Genomic DNA, 16,633 nt, shown 5'->3' on the forward strand with positions numbered 1-16,633 from the left:
CCCTGTGCTCAGCACATTGCTTAGCACTTGCTGAACAATCACTAGGTCCTTGTGGAATAAGAGTTACTAAGATTCCTCTGGGTTCCTTCCACTACTTATCAGCATCTGAGGAGTTCCGAGGGAGGAGAGCCCCGCCAAGGGGTCTCAGCTAACCAAGCTTCCTTTCTACATTTTGAAATAACAAGAAATACAATCAATTAAGTTTAGAATGAGACAAATCAAAAGGGAGAAGGAAGAAATGTATCATTTTTAAAAACTCACATTAGGGCATCTAGGTGGCACAGAGGATGAGCACCAGCCCTGGAGTCAGGAGAATCTGAGTTCAAATCTGGCCTCAGACACTTAATAATTGCCTAGCTGTGTGGCCTTGGGCAAGTCACTTAACCCCAATGCCTTAAATAAAAATTTTTTAAAAATTTAACTCATATTTTTAAAAAAAGAATGAGAAAAAATGAGCAAAACAAAAGAACTGCAAATATAATGAAAATTATGAATTTAAGGTAAGGTAAAACACCTTCTCCCCCAATGGTGAGGTAAGTATTCATTTGTTCAGAATCAGGTGAGAAATCACTCAGAGAAATACACAAGAAGAGATTCCCGAGGTTCTGTCTCACACTATTCAGATTGGCAAAGTTGACCCAAAAAGTACAAGAAATGAGAGACTGCCGGAAAATAGACCCACACAAGCATAGTTGGTGGAACGGTCAAACTGGTCCTGCCATTCTGGAAAGTAATTTCCAGAATTTCCATTGTTCCAAAAGTCACTGAAGTGTATATAGCCTTTGTCCCAGTGTTACCCCCAATAGACCTAGAACCCAAAGACATTACAGAGGAAAAGGACTCAAACATACAAAAATGTTTATAGCAGCTCTTTTTTGTGCTGGCAAAGAAACAAAGAGTGTGCCCACCTCTTGAGAAAATGACTGAACAGCTTATGGTGATGCAGTGGATAGGTTACAGGATATGAGGTCAGGAAGGCTGATCTCCAAGCATTCAAATCTGACCTCAGATATTTGTTAACTGTGTGACCCTGGGCAAGTCACTTAACTACTCTCTGCCTCAGTTTCCTCATCTGCAAAATGAGCTGAAGAAGGAAATAGCACACCACTTTAGTAATTTGCCAAAAAAAAAACCCAAATAGAGTCACCAAGAATCAAACGTGACTGAACAACAACATTGTTCCATTAGAAATGAAGAAGTCCAAGGTTTTAGAAAACCCAGGAAGACTCATATGAGCTGATGCAGAGCAGAAGTGACCAGAACTAAGAAAAATTTATAGTGACAACATTGGAGGGATCGCTGGAAAACTGAAGTACTCTGAGCCGTTCAGTGACTGGCCATGATTCCGGAAAATTAGTGATGAAATACACTACCTTTCTTCCAACAGAGAGGTGACAGAGCCAGAGAGTAAAATGAGAAGATGAACTTTGGGTCCAGCCAATGTGAGAATGTTTTGGCTTGATTGTTTTTTAATTTTGGATTTTTTTAATGTTTATTTTATTTTCTTTTTTCCCCAGAGGTGGGAAGCAAAGAAAATTTTACAAGAAAGGCAAAATAAGAGTAGAAATCAGAGGAATTTTAAAAGAGCAAAATCAGCTCTTTCAGATGGTGGATACCTTCACTAACCTGTGGAAAGAGCTTGTCTAGTTCAGAACTCAGTAAGAGTTCAAATCCACTCTCATATACTTAATAATTACCTAGCTGTATGACCTTGGGCAAGTCACTTAACCCCAATGCCTTGCAAAAAGTCAAAAGAATTTTAAAAGTTTTTTTTTAATGACTGGATGACAGCTCTGGAGAGAGGAGGGATTTTATCTGGAGCCTGAGCTCCAGTGACCCTAAACATGGGCTCCCACTTCTCTTGACCCAAGGGTAAGGCTGCATAAGCCCTACATCCCCTAAAGGTCTGTGTGATGCTATGATTTCAGGATCTAAGCTCTGCCTCCAGCCTGGAGAGAAGCACTGGCTTGTCCCAAGGGATAAGATAAAAGCTGCAGCACCTTTCTCCTCTCCCCCACCCCCACTTAAAGTATTGTCTATTTGCTCCTGGCCCACCTCAAGCCCCATCCTGGTTGGGTGTCCCTAGACAGTCTAGGAGGTCGAGCAGTTCTGCGAGAGCCCCCACGAAAGAAATCAGAATCAGACGAAAAGGAATCAGTAAAGCAATTGAGCAAGTTTAATTGGAGCATTGGGGTGTCCAGGGAGACAGGAAGGCAGAACTGTGAGGCTGCTGCCCCCCAGACTCGACAGTCCTCAGGCTGGACAGCCACCGTGGCTGAGGCAGTGGGAGGGGGGATGGCCAGAGCTGGACAAAGGCCCCTGCCTCAGCTAGGTCACCTCAGACCTGGCTCCTCCTGTGCTGGGGATGCTCCACAGATTTCTGGCAGCAGAGCATTCAAGACCTCCCAAACAGCCCCACAACATCCCCAGAGAAGAGGAACATGCTTCCTTTTGGGGGAGGGGCTGCCACCCCCTCCTCATCTCCTGCCCAGCATAAGGAAGCAGAGGAGTCAGGGTCCCTCCCTCAACCTCAGGCACCCCCTTTGCCAAGGGAGAGAAAGGGGGGCCACGCTGTCCTTCCCTTTCATTTCTGTCTAACTTCCCCGCTGTAACCCTGAGCTGCAGAGGGGCTGCCCAGACAAACAAGTTGGAGCTTCCACACCAGAAGCGGAGGCTGATGTTGGACTGAAGGCCGGAAGCCTGCCCAGCCCCCCAAGCTGGAAGCCTGTTTAAGCAGAGGCCGGGTCCCACCAGAGAAGCCAAGTCTGTTCTGCCCCTCAGAGCCCCAGGCCTTAACCCTTGGAATGGGGGGGGCTGGCACAGCTGGGGCGACTCTGGCCCAATTTCCTTACATCTTTCCAGAGGAAAGGAACCTTGGAGGCATCCGGAGCAGCTCCAAACTTTCCGTTCCTCTTCTTTCAAGCGCCACCCCCCCACACCCAGCTCGAAGGGATTGTTTCTTCTAGCATTTAAAAAACAAAAAGGTTCCCCCCAAACAGATCCGTTCCTTGGTGCTAAGAAGCTTCCCAATACCTTCTGAGCTAGTTCAGTTTTACTCTCTTGGAATCTACTCCCAGGGAAATGTTCTCTCTAGTTTGTAGGAGTCCCCTGACCCCCTACTCTCAAAACTGGTTAAACCCAGTTTAGGGCTATCGGCATTTGAATGCTCAAGGATGGGCGATCAGCTCAAGTGGAGCGAGCTCTCGGCCACTCCGCCTGAGAAATCTAGGGAAGCCAGGGATCCGAGGATCGGGCAGCTCAGCTCCCAGCCCGTCCCGGAGCAGCCGCCGCCTCCCGAGGGCCTCGGGGGACTCGGAGATGGCCAGTGGGGGGCTCCGAGTGCGCTCGGCCGCTCTCGGCTTCCCGGGGGAAGTAAAGAACTGAAGGGAGAATCCATCGAAAGGAATCGGGGCGCCCTCCCTTCCTTCCCTCCTTCCCTGCCTTCCTTTGTTCCAATTTTAAATCGGGCTTCTTCAACCGCTCGGGACTGGATCTCTCCTTCCAGGGAGCCCAGCCCCCATTCGTGCTCAGATCTCTCAAAGCGGGGCCGGGGGGACCGGGGGGGATGGGGGAGCTGGGACCCGAGGGGCAGCGGGGACCAGGTCTCGGCCCGACTCGGAGTGGGGGGCTCTAGAAGCCCAGCGCCTGCAGTCCAGAGGGAGCGGGCCCGGCCCCGACTCCGAGGCCCGGGGGTCTCAGAGCAGCCGGAAGAAGCGGGCAGCGGAAAGGCGCTGGAAGGGGTCCCCCCCCCCAGACTGCCCTGACGATCCCCCCTCCGCACCGCGCTCACCCCTTCCCTTCTGACTGTCGGAGCCCGCAGTGCCCAGGCTGGCCGGCCGATGCCCAGGCAGGGGGGCCCGCTTTCTCCGGCCTCCTCCCTGGGGCCAGCAGAACTGCGGGGTGAAAGGTGCCGTCCCCGGATGCCCTCCCTCCTTCCACACGGGACGCCTCGCTCGCCCTAATCAGTCGCCCAGCCTCCCCGTTTCCAAAGTCTCCCCGGCGGGCGGCTCCGAGCCCCCTCCGGACCCCGTCTCCGGCCTGTCCTCTCTGTCAGGACAATGGAAAGAAAGGGCAAGGGGCCTGCTTAGTAGGGGCCCCTCCAAGGTGGAGGGAAAGCCAGAAGGAGCCGGGAGCTTCTCCGGGAGCCTTCAAGAGGCGTCGGGCCGCGGGGGAGTGCCCCGGCCCTAGGACGGGAGCCCGGGGTTCGGGGGAGCCCGCCGCTAGCTAGCCGGAGGCCTGAGACTGCCCAGACCCCCAGCCTGCTTCTCGGGAAAAGCCGTGGGGAGCAGTCAGGCCCAGCCAAGAGAATCTCGACGGCCCTCCAGAACCTCAGACGGAGGTCCCCCCGGCCCCTCGGCGCCAACGGCCCATGCAAATAGTCTCGGCCTCTGGGGCGCCCCCGGCCCCGCGCAGAGACGGAGGCGTCGCCCCCAGACCAGAGGAGAGTGGACGAGCTCGGCTCTCCGCCCCCCCCCCCGCTCCCGGCAGCCCTCCCCCTCAAGAAAGTAGGCAGATTCAGTAGCGTGCAGACCCTGTCCCGGGGGTGAGGGTCTGAGGGGGGCGGACAGAGAGGAGCCGAGCGGGGGAGGGCTGGGTCTGCACTGTGTGCCTCGGTGAGTCCGTGTGTGTGTGTGTGTGTGTGTGTGTGTGTGTGTGTGTGTGTGTGTGTGTTTGTCCGTGTGTGTCTGTCCGTGTGTGTCTGTCCGTGTGTGTCCCTGCCCGTCTGTCCGTGTGTGAGTATGTGTCTGTCCGTGTCTGTCCATGTGGGTCCCTGTCTGTCTGTCTGTCCGTGGGTGCCCGTGTGTATCCCTGTCTGTCTGTCCCTGTCTGTCCGTGAGTGCCCGTGTGTATCCCTGTCTGTCTGTCCCTGTCTGTCTGTGGGTGCGCGCGTGTGGGTCGGGGGAGCGCGCGGGGCCGTCGGGGCGCCCCGGGCGCCGGGCCGCTACCTGCAGCCGCAGGTCTCCACCACCATGTCTTCGTACTGCTTGTAGACGACGTTGTTGGCGGCGTCGATGTAGAGGATGCTGATGGGGCTGAGCTTGGCGGGCACGCAGCAGCTGGGCGGCGCGGCCTCGGGCGCCATGGAGTTCATCAGCGTCTGGATGATGGCGTGGTTGGTGGGCTCCAGGTGCGAGCGCAGCGGGAAGTCGCACACCCCCTCGCAGTGGTAGGCCTCGTAGTCCAGGGGCGCGATGATCCAGTCGTCCCAGCCCAGCTCCTTGAAGTCCACGTGCAGAGGCTTGCGGCTGCAGCGGCTGCGGCCCCTGCGCCCCGGGGCGCGGCCCGGGCCCCCCGCGCCGCCCCCGCCGCCGGGGCTTCCCGCCGCCGCCCCCCGGGCCCCAGCCCCCGGGGTCCGCCGCTTCCTGCGCGCGGCCCCCGGCCGCCCCTGGGCCCGACCCGCGGCCCGCAGCTCCCGGAAGAGGTTCTGTTTGCGGTGGGCGCGCGAGAAGACCACCAGCAGGGCCCTCTCGGTGGGCGGCGGCCCGGGGCTCCCGGGCCGCCCCAGGCCCAGCAGCCCGAGAGCCGGCGGGCCCCGGGACGAGGCGGCCACGGCGCGCAGCTGCAGGCAGAGGGGCCGCTCGGGCCGGTGCCGCCTCACGGCGTCCGCCACGTCGAAGACTTCCCAGCGCGCCGAGGCCAGGGGGCCGGCGGCCCGGGAGGCCAGCACGCGGGGCCCGCGGGCCGCGCCGGGGCAGGTGGTGAGCAGGAGCAGGGCGCCGCGCGGGGCCTCGTCGCTCGGGGCCGCGTCCCCGAGGTCGCAGGCGGAGCCGCCGTCCCGGGCGGCCGGCGCTCGGCGCAGGACCCGCAGCTCCGCGGCCACCAGCTCGTCGGCGTCGGCCAAGCTGGACACGTCGAAGAGGAAGCGCTGACCCGTCTCGGCGGAGGCTCCGTCTGCAAGGGACGCGAGAGACACAGAGATGGAGCGGGGCTGCGGGCCCGGAGCGGTCCCTCCAAAACGGTCCTCCACACCCCCTCATTTGTCAGAGAGAGAAACTGAGGAAGCCAGGGGCCCCTCGGGACACCACCCCTGATGCCGGCGCAGGACAACTTTTTAAACTTCAAGAGTTACCAGCTCCTGGCCAGCTCCTGACGGAGATGCTCAACGCGGTGCCGCCCTCCCCCCGCCCCCGCTCTTGGGGCGAAAAGGAGGCCCAGCCGGTCCCCCCGAAACCCTGGGGAAAACCCAGGGCTTCAGGTGGCTCCATCCCGGGGAGACCAGACTCGTCCTCACTCGGGGCCGCAAAATACCCGCCGTCGGGGGCGCCCTGGGCTGGGGCTGCGGGGCCGGGGCCGGGGGGCAGTGCCCGCTCATCCAGGAGGTGGACGAGAGGAGGGGAGGGAGGCAGAGGGAGAGGGTGCCATTCCCTAGCCCTGGCCCAGTCGGAGCCGCCAGTCGCCCCGAAGGAAGCTGAGTCCCCCCTTTTCTGTCCGGTTTCTCTTCCCGGAAAAGCCGAGGCAGTTCTCAGCCCTGTCCCCACCCCCCCAACACACACCCCTTCAGGCCCAGGGAGGAAAGACGGGGCAGGGGAAGCTCGGGGGGGTTCCTCCAAGCAGCCAGGAAGGGAGACCGAAGAGGCCCTGCGCTTTCATCTTGCCCCAAACGGCAGAGGCCGCGTCATTCGGGGTGCGGCGGCCCAGCCCGGGGCATGGGGCTCCCTCCGAGCCACCGGTGGGAGCAAGGTCGGGGGGCAGGGCCGGGCGCTGGGGGGCTGCCCAGAAGGAAGGGGAGAGCCAGAGAAGAGTGGGGAGCAAGGGGGCCTCGGAGGAGCGGAGAGTCAGGCAAGGGGACTCCAGAAGCCTCGGAGTGCCTCTGCCCTGGCCCACGGGGTGACCCCTCCCGCGGCCTCTGCTCCCTCCACGGCAAAACCAAGGACTGGGCCGAGCTGCGGCCGGGGCCCCGGGGAGGCCGAGGAGGGGAGAGGCCGGTCGGCTCAGCAAGGAGCCCCCGCCGGGGTCTGCTCGCCCCCAAACCAGAGACTTCTCTTGGCGTCCGGGGAAGTGGGGGGGGGGAGATCCGCCCCCTCCCCGGGAGAGTCAGGGCGCTCTGCTCCCGGCCGGCCGCCCCGCCCTGTCCCTCCAGGACCGGGAGCCCCGCTGCACCCCCAAACCAGGGGAGCTGCCTGGGCCAGGGGAGGGAGGTCGAGGCCCGAGAAGCCGCCTGCAGGCCGCTGCCTCGCGCGCGGGGCTCCGAGAAGACCGGGGGGCGGGCTGGGCTTCAGTGGAAGCGAGACCCCGGACCCGGGCCTTGTTCTGGCTCCCCGGGAGCTCTCCGGCCCCCACTTGCCCCGCCTTTCCGCCTGAAATGAGTTCCAGTTCTCCTCTGTCTCCCTTGATGACTTCCACAGAAACTAATCAAGTCCAGATGAGCCGCACCCCGGCTCTCCCCGGCTGGCCACAGCCCCCCGCAGAAGCGTCGCCCCCATGGACTCCGGCTCCGGGCCCGGGGTGCGGGGGGCTGCGACAGGAGAGCAGTGGGGCCGGGATTCGGTCCCGCCGTCCAGAGCAGGGGCCAGCGGGTCCAGCCCAGGGACCCGGCCTAGGCGAGAAGAGGAAGGATGCTCCGCTAAAGGAGCCGCGGTAGAGACCTTAGCTCAGCTCTCGGGCAGGAACGGCCCCGCTGGAGCCGACGGGGCCCCCGGTCTAAGCCCAGCCCCCCACAGGTCCCTCTGGGCGTCCGGACCCTGGGGGCCTGGCCCCTCGGGCCTCCCCTCCTTGCGCAGGGACCCCCGCAACGCCGGCCTGCCCGAGCCGCCCTGCAGCCTCCGCCTCTCGGACCCCGGATCTAGAAGTGCGCTGAGACGTCCCCCCGACACAAAAGCCTTCCAGCCTGCTCGCGGTCCCCGAAGAAAGGGGGGCACGGAGGCAGCCACGCCGAAAATGCCCTCGGGATGCCCCATCTCCCGCTCCCTGGCACCGGACAGGTGGGCATGCCAGGACAAGATGTCCCGCCGCCCCAGCGGAGGCCGGGGCTCGGGGGTGTCCTCTCCGGCCCCGATCTCCCCGATCCCGAGGACGCCTCCACTCCAAAAGGAATGGCGGCCGAGCCCCCAGGGCCCAGGCCCCCTGAGGAGCGCGGCCCGCCTGGCCTCGGAAGCTGCTTTACCTGAGCTCCGGGGAACCGGACTCGGGGTCTCCCGCACCCCCCACAGCCCTCCGGCGCAGCTGAGCCGCACCCCGCCAGGGAGGGGAAGCCTCCCGGGGTCCGGAGGACACCCCAGAGCGCCCCCCCCCGCCCCGAGTCCCCCGAGCAGCGCGGGGAGAGGGGCCGCCGCCCGCCCCGCCCAGGTACCTGGGGGCGCCCGGTCTGCGAAGCCGGTGACGGTGTCGGCCCGGGCCCGGCGGCGGCCCCCCGCTGGGGAGGGGGCGGCGGGGGCGGGGGCCGCGGCCCCGGCCGCCAGGCTCCGGTAGAGGGCCAGCATGAAGTGGTGGGGCTCCGCGGGGGCCCGGGAGCCGTTCCGGGCCGTCGAGGCAGCGCCCAGCCCGGGCCCCGGGGGCTCCGTCGGGCCCCGTCTAGCGCCGCGGCCGGCCCCCGGGGCCCCCGGCAGGGCGGCCCGCGGCCCGCAGGCGCTCAGCAGCCAGAGGCAGAGCGCGGCGGCGGCGCCCGGGGCCATGGGCCGCCTCTCCGCCGCCGCGCCGCCCTCCGCGCCCCGGCCTCCGCCCCGGCCGCGCTCGGGGGGCCCGGCCGCCGCCCCTCGCGCCCCTCCGCTCCGGCGCCGCGCCCCGCGCTCCCGCTGGCCGAGGGGCTCCGGTGGCTCCGGGAGCTCCCCTGTCGCCTTGTGAACATAGCGCTGAGGGATCGGGGAGGTCTGCGGAGCCCCCGCCGCCCCCCGCCCCCCCGGCCCATCCCCGCCTCCCCACCCGAACAGCGCCCCCTGCCTGAGGCTCCGCCGAGGCGGCCCCCCCAGCCCCCCTCGGCCGCGACCTGCTCCTCCGTCCCGGGAACCCCGAACCCCGCGGCGGCCGCCAATCAGCCCCCCGGGCCGGCCCCCCGCCCCCGCCCCCCGCCCCTCCCCCCGCGCTCGGGTCCGGAGCGCCCCGCCCGCCTCCCCGGCTCTGCCCCTCCGGAGCCCCGGGGCCCTTTTCCGCACGAGGCCGCGAGGGCCGGCCCGGGCCCGGAGCTTGGCCAGGGTCGTCCGGCGGAGGTGGGGGGCGGGGGGGCCGAGCCCCCGGGGAGGGGCTGGGGCGAGCCGAGCCCCCGCAGGGGCCGGAGGGAACAGCGGGAGCCTGAGGGACGTCGGGGCTGGGCGGAGAGGGGGCACAGGCGGCCCTCCGGCTCCGGGGTACCGCCCCCCCTTCTGCTCGGGGTCCCGAGGCCTCACCTGTCATCCGAGAGGGAGGAGGTGGGGGGCGCTCCCTCCTCCGGGCCCCCCGGAGGCACGCCCAGGACAGCAGGCGGCCCCCAGCTCGGCGACTCCGGAGCAGCCGACGGCGAAGACCCCAGTGTAGGTAGGGGGGCATGGGCGTGGGCCGGGGGGGGGGGGGCTTGGACCTGGAGGCTGGGCCGCGGGGAGCCAGGGGCCCGGGGGGGGGCCAGGGGCCGGGGAGCCGTCGGGGCCCCCTCCCGCGGAGCGCCTGCCTCCGCTGCCTGCGCAGTCCTGGGCCGGCCACGGGCGGGGCCAAGGCGAACTTCCCGCCCGGATCCCGGGCTCCCCCTCCTCCGGGCAGTGGGGGCGGGGAGGGAGGCGAGCTGCTCTCCGGGAAGGAGCCGAGTCCCGCAAACATCCAGGCAAGAGGAATGCTTGGGAGGGAGTGGGGGGCGCCCGGAGCGGAAGCGCTCTCCCCCATCCTCGGCCACCTCCGGGGGTCCGACCTCTCCTGCTCTGGTGGAGCCGGGAGGGCTTAGGGGGCCAGGGGGCCAGTCACTGCCTGGGCGACTCGGTCCCGGGCCACTTGTGGCAGTCGCTCCCCCCCCATCCTCCAGGTACAGAGCCCACCCCTCCCTGGTGTCGGGGACTGCAACCTCCTGGGACCCCTCCTGGGGCCACGGGACTATGGCTGGCACAGCTCTGCCTGCCCTATTCAGGTGGGTGGCCCAGGGGGCCCCAGGGCCCAAGCTTCCTTTTCTTGGGGCCGCTGTAGGTGGCTAACCCTCCCCCATCTGTCCCTGCTCTCTAGAAACCCAGGTCACCTGCCCCGAGAGGCATCCGGCCCTGCCTCTGGGGGCCAGGTCCTCAAGGCCACTTTGGATGGGTTTCAAGTGGAGTCTGCCAGGCGACCTTGCTCTCTACCTCAGTTTCTCCACATGTAAAAATGAGAGTGGGGAGTCTCAGGCAAGGTTAGACCAGTTTGTTTCTAAGGACCCTGCCACCCTATGGCAACCCAACTGTGTACATCAATCCAAGTTTTTCCCCAATGCTCAGAGCTAGAGACCAGAGAAGCCCATGAAGGGAGCCAGATCTAAGGGAGGAGTTAGGACTCCAGTTGAGTCAGGCCTGGCCTCAGCCCTTCCAACTTAGTCCAGGTGAAGCCTGACCCAGACCCAGAGTTCAGCCTATCACATGGGAATGCCCTTCCAGGCACCAGAAGAGGCTCAGCAGATCAGGCTGCCCCCATGCTTGTTGCCATCCCCAATTCCATTACTACTCCTTCTTTCCCCTGGGTCTCCGAGAGGGTTGAGCCTGTCTCCCTAAGGATGCTCTCAAAATCGCAGAAGTCGTGGCTTTGGGTCAGTCTGTCCATCAGGGGAGAACATGCAAACGATGATGTTCCATCAAGATCTAGACAGGAGAAATGGAAGAAACTGAAGCAAAGGAAGGGAGGCACCAATCCCAAGGGAGGTTGAGGCAGGATTTTAGCTCCATTTGAAGAAAGCCAAGGAATAAGAGGATTCCAGGCATGGGGACAGGCAGGAAAAATAGCAGCAGTGAAAATCTGGAGGGTCTCCTTCCAGCTCTCCTTCCAGGAAGTGACTGAAAAATCAGAAAGGGGTCCAAGGGTAAAAGACTTTGAATGACAAACAGCATGGAGGTGATAGGGAGACACAGCAGTTCACTGACTTGGGGTAGGGAGGAGCTAGAAGAGACTAGAAGAAGGATAGAGCCCCAACCCCTCCCAGAAGGTTTTTGTTCAGACCGGAGGAGCTGAAGCCTTCACCAGGCTCAGAGGAGAGAAGGCAGTATCTATAGACAACTTGGGAGGAGGGAGGAGAGGATTAGCTTCAGGAAGAGGGGCTTAGTCCCCAAATGATACCCATTTCTATCCTGCCATCTTGCCCAAGAAATGACTGTGCCTCTTTCTTGAGTCATTCAGCACCCAATCCCTGCTGCCATGGCAGGGGGAAAAAATCCCTGGTAATGAGCTGCCCATACAATCACTGGCTGAGACAGGACCAGAACAGAAGCTCCCTGCCTCCCAGGAAGAGGTAGGGGAGGAGGCTACCTGGATGGCCCCATTCTTCTTTGTTTTGTTTTTTTTGCAAGGCAACAGGGTTGTGACTTACCCCAAATCACACAGCTAGGTAATTATTAAATGTCTGAGGCTGAATTTGAACTCGGGTCCTCCTGCCTCCAGGGTCAGTGCTCTATCCCCGTGCCGCCTAGCCGCCCCCCAACAGTTCGTTTTGTCAAAATCCAATGACCCCCAGAATCAGGATGGACAAGACTCAACAGCTCCCTGAATGATGGGGTCCAGTCAAGCACCTGGGGAGTTCTGACGTTCCTGGAGAGCATTTCCACCAAACACCCTGAGCAGTATGGAGCACCTGTGGAAGCCTGTGCCCAGGGAGAGCCCCACAGTCTAGCCTAACACTGCCTTGGGGGCCTGGGGAATGAGGCTGGGAGGAGCAAGAATGATGGATTCCTCTCTAGTCACTCAGCAGCTTGAGGAAGTGACTTAGTCTGGGTTGGTTCCACAGGTGCTAGAGGGGCAGGGGCATCAGGAGAGAGGTTGGGAGACCTTCCAAAGACAGACTCTTTCCTCTTTCTGGGTACAAGATACCCATGCCACTGCACCTTTATGGTCAATTTTTAGTTTTGATTTTCCTCTTAGATGAAGCTAATTGCTGCTGATGCCAGTTGGTTCTTGCCTTCGGTTAGGGCAGCAGGATACAAAGTGTCTTGGGTATCCTTTCAGTATGGTCTTGGAGGCCAAATGTCTATTCATAAGACCAGGATATTTCTTTTCCATTGAGGTCAATATAACCAGGGGTGTACTGGAAGCAGCTTACAGTGGTGAGAGAGACCAGGTGTTACATTTCCAGTGTGAGCTTCAACTCCTAGGAAATTAGCCATTGCTTCCCACAAGGAAATCATTCATTGCTTGGCCAGACTTAAGAAGGGACAGCTAGACTATTGGTGGAATGGTGAACGGCTCCAACCATTCTGGGAGAGCCATTGGAAACTTATGTGCAAAGGACTGTATAGTAACTCTTTGTAGTGCTTAAGAATTGGAAATCGAGGAATGTCTGTCAGCTGGGGAATGGCTAAACAAATCGTGCTATGGTTATAATGGAATATTCTTGTGCCATAAGAAACAACAAGCAGGATGATTTCAGGAAAACCTGGAAAGACTTCCAGGAACTGATGCATAATGAAGCAAACAGAACCTGAAGACTGTTGTTCAATGTAACAGCAATATTGGCTGACGAACTGTGAACGGCAGCTATTCTCCACAATGCTACGATCCAAGACAATCCCAAAGGACTCACAATGAAGCATATCTCTGGGAAAAACTCTTATTATCTGATACAGACTGAAGCCAGCCCGTTTGGACCTTCTTTCTTTCATTTTGTTTATTCTTTGTTTATTTCTTTTGTTTATTCTTTGTAAATAACAAATAACAAAATAATGTTATTCAAGTCTTCTTGTACAAAATGACTAATATGAAAATATTAAACAGTATTTCAAATGCATAACCTCTATCTGAATACTTATTGTCACAGGGAGTGGGGAGAGGGAGGAGGGAGAAGAGGAGAGAATCTGAAACTCAAAACTTTTAAATAACACTTAAAAAAAACATAAAAGAAGAGATAGCTAGGGGGCACTACAGGTGATAATAGCACCAGGTCTGGAGTCAGGAAGAGTTGACTTCAGACACTTGCTAGCTGTGTGATCCTGGGCAAGTCATTTCACCCTGTTTGCCTCAGTTTCCTCTTCTGTAAAATGAGCTGGAGAAGGGAATGGAAAACCACTCTGAGATCTTTACCAAGAAAACCCCAAATGGGGTCTTGAAAAGTCTGACATAACTAAATAGCAACAGATTTGAGAAAGCAAAGGAGAAATAATGTAATTAAACTTAAAAATGTGCTGTATATACTTTTGGGGGAAGAGCTGGTAAACATTTACTAGCACCCTGGATACAACCCACATAAACAAAATCTCTCAGTGGGGGAAGAGGGATCTTCAGGCATTTTTTAAAACTATAAAAGGGTTCCAAGGCCAAAAGTTTGAAACCTCCCCTTGGAGGAGGGTTGACTGCCAGCTCCTCAAACTTGGTGGAACACCTGCTTCCTGCCTGCCCTATCGGAGCAGCCTCATCCCGAGCCTAAGAATGTGGGGAAGGGGAGAGACTGTGACCTAAAGAAGTGCAGTGGAAGTAGGGAGAAGGAGCTACCTGGAGACTGCTCAGACGCATCCTTCAGGAGCTAAAAGAAGCCTTTTCACAATGGCCTGGGCTTGTCTTTACTATCAGGAATACACTTATCCAGGGATGGGAGACCAGTTGGTCAGTGGGTCCACTGGCCTTTCACAGGTGCCTCTCACCCACCCAGTGACACTAAGAGGAAGCAGAAGTCTGAAAGAAGCCTCCCCAGGGTCCCCAAATTCTTCTCTAGATTTATTCTCATTTAGAGCAGCCAAATCTCCCAGGATGCTCCGCTGCCAATGGTAGGCCCTACCCTTCCTGCTGCCTAGAGCTGAGGACAATTGGGTTTAGATATCATCCCTCTCTTGGGTCTCTGAGCCCCTGGAGGGTGGAGGTCTTGACCTCATCTGCCATTGTACCCCCAGTGTTAAGCCCAAGGCCAGGCTTGTTTATAGTAGTCTTTGAAATATCCAGGACCAAGAGGAAAGGGCACATCTCTCCCAAAATGGCCTAAGACCCTTGGCAAGTAGAACCTGGCCTGGCAGTGGGCTCCTGACCCTGCTTAAACTTAGCAGCTCTGGCTGCTACAGCAAGAATCTGATCCCAGAGACCAGTGGGGCCAGACTCACTCCTCCTCCAGGTTCTCTTTCTCCGAAGGCCAACAAGCTGGATTCTGATCAGCCACCCCTGAGGGCCTCTGGCTAGCCCTGAGTTCTGATTATCATGGTCACACCACCTAGCAGAGGTGGAGGCTTTGAATGAGAGACCAGGGCAAGAGAGAGATGGTCTAAGTGTCAGAGGCTGGCCAAAGATCCCAGATCTGTTCAGGTGGACCACCAAGGCCATCTCCCCCAGGAAGCCTTCTGGCAGGTCTCACTTGGGTCTTCTCCATCCCATCCCTTCCCTACAGCTCTGACCAGGCACTGATGCTTTTCAAGCTAGATTTATCTCTGAATTAGACTGTGAGCTGCCTGAAGGCAGGAATCGAGGGTCCTCTCACAGTAGAACCCAGGCTGTGGCACCCAAGAGGCGCTAAATAACAACTGGATGGCTGTCTGAGAAGGAAAGCGGAAGGTCAAAGAGAGAGGGAGGCTGGAAGGCCAAGCAGCTTGCCCAAAGCTGTCAGTCTGGGCTGCCGCTGCCAAACAGGGTTAGAGACTGGGAGCCCCCAAACTCCTTTGCCCCACTGCCCCACAGTGGAAAACTCCTGATGGGATGGTGTCCAGAAGAGGGAAGCGTGTCTAGAGGATAGCCCTTAGGGGAAAGGAGGCAGACTCTCCTTTTCTTCCTCCTCCTCCTCCTCCTCCTCTTTCTCCTCCTCAGTCACACAGGGAGGGATCTCTACAAATTCCAGGAAAGGATCCTTGCTTCCTGCCAGCTGCCCCAGGCAAACTTTCAGGAGGCCTTTGAAGTGTCCCCCTTCCTCTGGCTGTGAAAAGTCCTCCTGCTTTGGGTTACTAAGGGCAACGGTCCTGGCATCCTCCTGGTCTCAGGACCAAGCCTTCCCACATGGCCAATATAGGAGGGAAGTGGGAAGGAGACACGGGGCCAGATGATGGGGAGCAAAGGAAGAGGCAAATGAGAGAGGAGGACAAAGAAGAGGCAGTGGAGAGAAGAGGAGGAAAAAAATGTCTCTTTTTCCATGACCTGGGAGGAAGGACAAGCTGGGGCTGGGGGCCCTAGAGAAAGTGTATCCATGGGCAGGAGAACACTTCCATCTGCTGTTCACTGCAGTTATAGCAGCTCCTGGGCAGGCCCCCACCACTTAATCTCACTCTCACCAACAGGGGCACGCCGAGTGTTCTAGCCAGGCAGAATCCCAGCAGAGAGATATGGAACCCTTACATTGGACTAAAGGGGAAACTGAGGCCCAGACAAGGGAAAGTGGCTTGCTAAAGACCCCAGAACTAGCAAATGGTCCATGTGGCCTGGACCTGCTCTATTCCACTAGGGTAGCTGAAGGGGAAAAACTGGTCTTCACTCTCCTTAAAGGGTGACCTGGAAAATAGGGGTTGGGGACAAAGAGCTGACACTTTCATACGGTCCCTCAGACTCTAGTCCAAAATAGCTGCTCTGGGGGAAGGCCCCCTAAGGATTCCCAGGGATCGGTAGGTAGCTTAGAGAAAGCAGAGCAGGACCCTCTGGTGCATGGGTTCCAAGAAACTCCAAGGCACCCAAGCCTTGTGGCCTTGCTCCCAATTCAGTCCAGAATCTCCAGAAGGAACATTTTACAAAGGACTCCACATCTTTTGGAAGACATCTTAGGGTCTAGGGGAATAATTATATTTTAAAATTTTTCTATTTTTTTTTTCAAAAAGCTGGGACAATCTACTCTTTGTCCACTGCTGTTTTCATTTATGATTTCTTGAAACATAGCTCTGAAAAAGTCTACTGTGATTAAAATGGAGCTACTAAGCTAATTTTTAATCCAACTCACTCTGGCTTTCACTGAAAGGTTAATAATGGGCCCCAGCACAGGACCCTGAAGCATGGGCTTCCCCTCCCAGACTGACACTTTTGAGATGATGAAACAGAACTTTCTTTGCCGCACTTTTTTTACCCAGCCTTATTCATCTCCAGTTGTTCTCTCCTCCTTCTTGCCCCAAGACTCCTGATAACTCTGGAGGAGAAAGTGATGCTGAAGCAGGTAGAGTTCTGCCTCGCTTAAATCCAGTCCCTGGCAAGTCAAGACATTCTCTTCAAGGATGAAGGACTGAGGGGCGGCTGGATGGCACAGTGGATGGAGCACCGGCCCAGGAGTCAGGAGTCCCTGAGTTCAAATGCAGCCTCAGACACTTCATAATGACCTAGCTGTGTGGCCTTGGGCAAGCCACTGAACCCCACTGCCTTGCAAAAACCTAAAAAGAAGAAAAGAATGAAGGACTGAGGACCACAGTGCAAACTTCTCTTTATCACATCTTTTGGTGGAGATGGCGAGCAGTGGATCTGAATAGCCATATGACTCAATCCATCTTCATCATCCAGTTAGCTTTTTGGAGAACACTGCTGTCCCTATGGGCTGCTCCTCCCGGGCCTGCACATTCCATTTTTCAACATTTCACGCCAGAACTTCCATGTTGCTCTGAAATCAACCACTTCTTTTCTTCCTTCA

The 16,633-nt window shown here is 58.7% G+C and overlaps 1 protein-coding gene across 1 annotated transcript; it reads right to left on the reverse strand.

The window, feature by feature from the left end:
• Positions 1-4,501: 4,501 nt before the first annotated feature.
• Positions 4,502-8,612, reverse strand: GDF7 (growth differentiation factor 7). Its single transcript, XM_074221597.1, has 2 exons — positions 8,291-8,612; positions 4,502-5,892 (listed from the first exon to the last, which is right to left on the reverse strand). Exons 1-2 carry the CDS (start codon positions 8,610-8,612, stop codon positions 4,943-4,945), a joined length of 1,272 nt encoding a protein of 423 aa, XP_074077698.1. The 3' UTR covers positions 4,502-4,942.
• Positions 8,613-16,633: the final 8,021 nt, after the last annotated feature.

The sequence above is a fragment of the Macrotis lagotis genome, chromosome 1 (assembly GCF_037893015.1).
Source record: "Macrotis lagotis isolate mMagLag1 chromosome 1, bilby.v1.9.chrom.fasta, whole genome shotgun sequence".
Lineage (NCBI taxonomy): Eukaryota > Metazoa > Chordata > Mammalia > Peramelemorphia > Peramelidae > Macrotis > Macrotis lagotis.

Coding starts and splice junctions, on each gene's coding strand:
- GDF7 (XM_074221597.1), bottom strand. CDS start 8,612: ATGGCCCCGGGCGCCGCCGCCGCGCTCTGCCTCTGGCTGCTGAGCGCC. Junction 5,893..8,290: donor CGCAGACCGGGCGCCCCCAG/GTACCTGGGCGG, acceptor CGTCCCTTGCAG/ACGGAGCCTCCGCCGAGACG.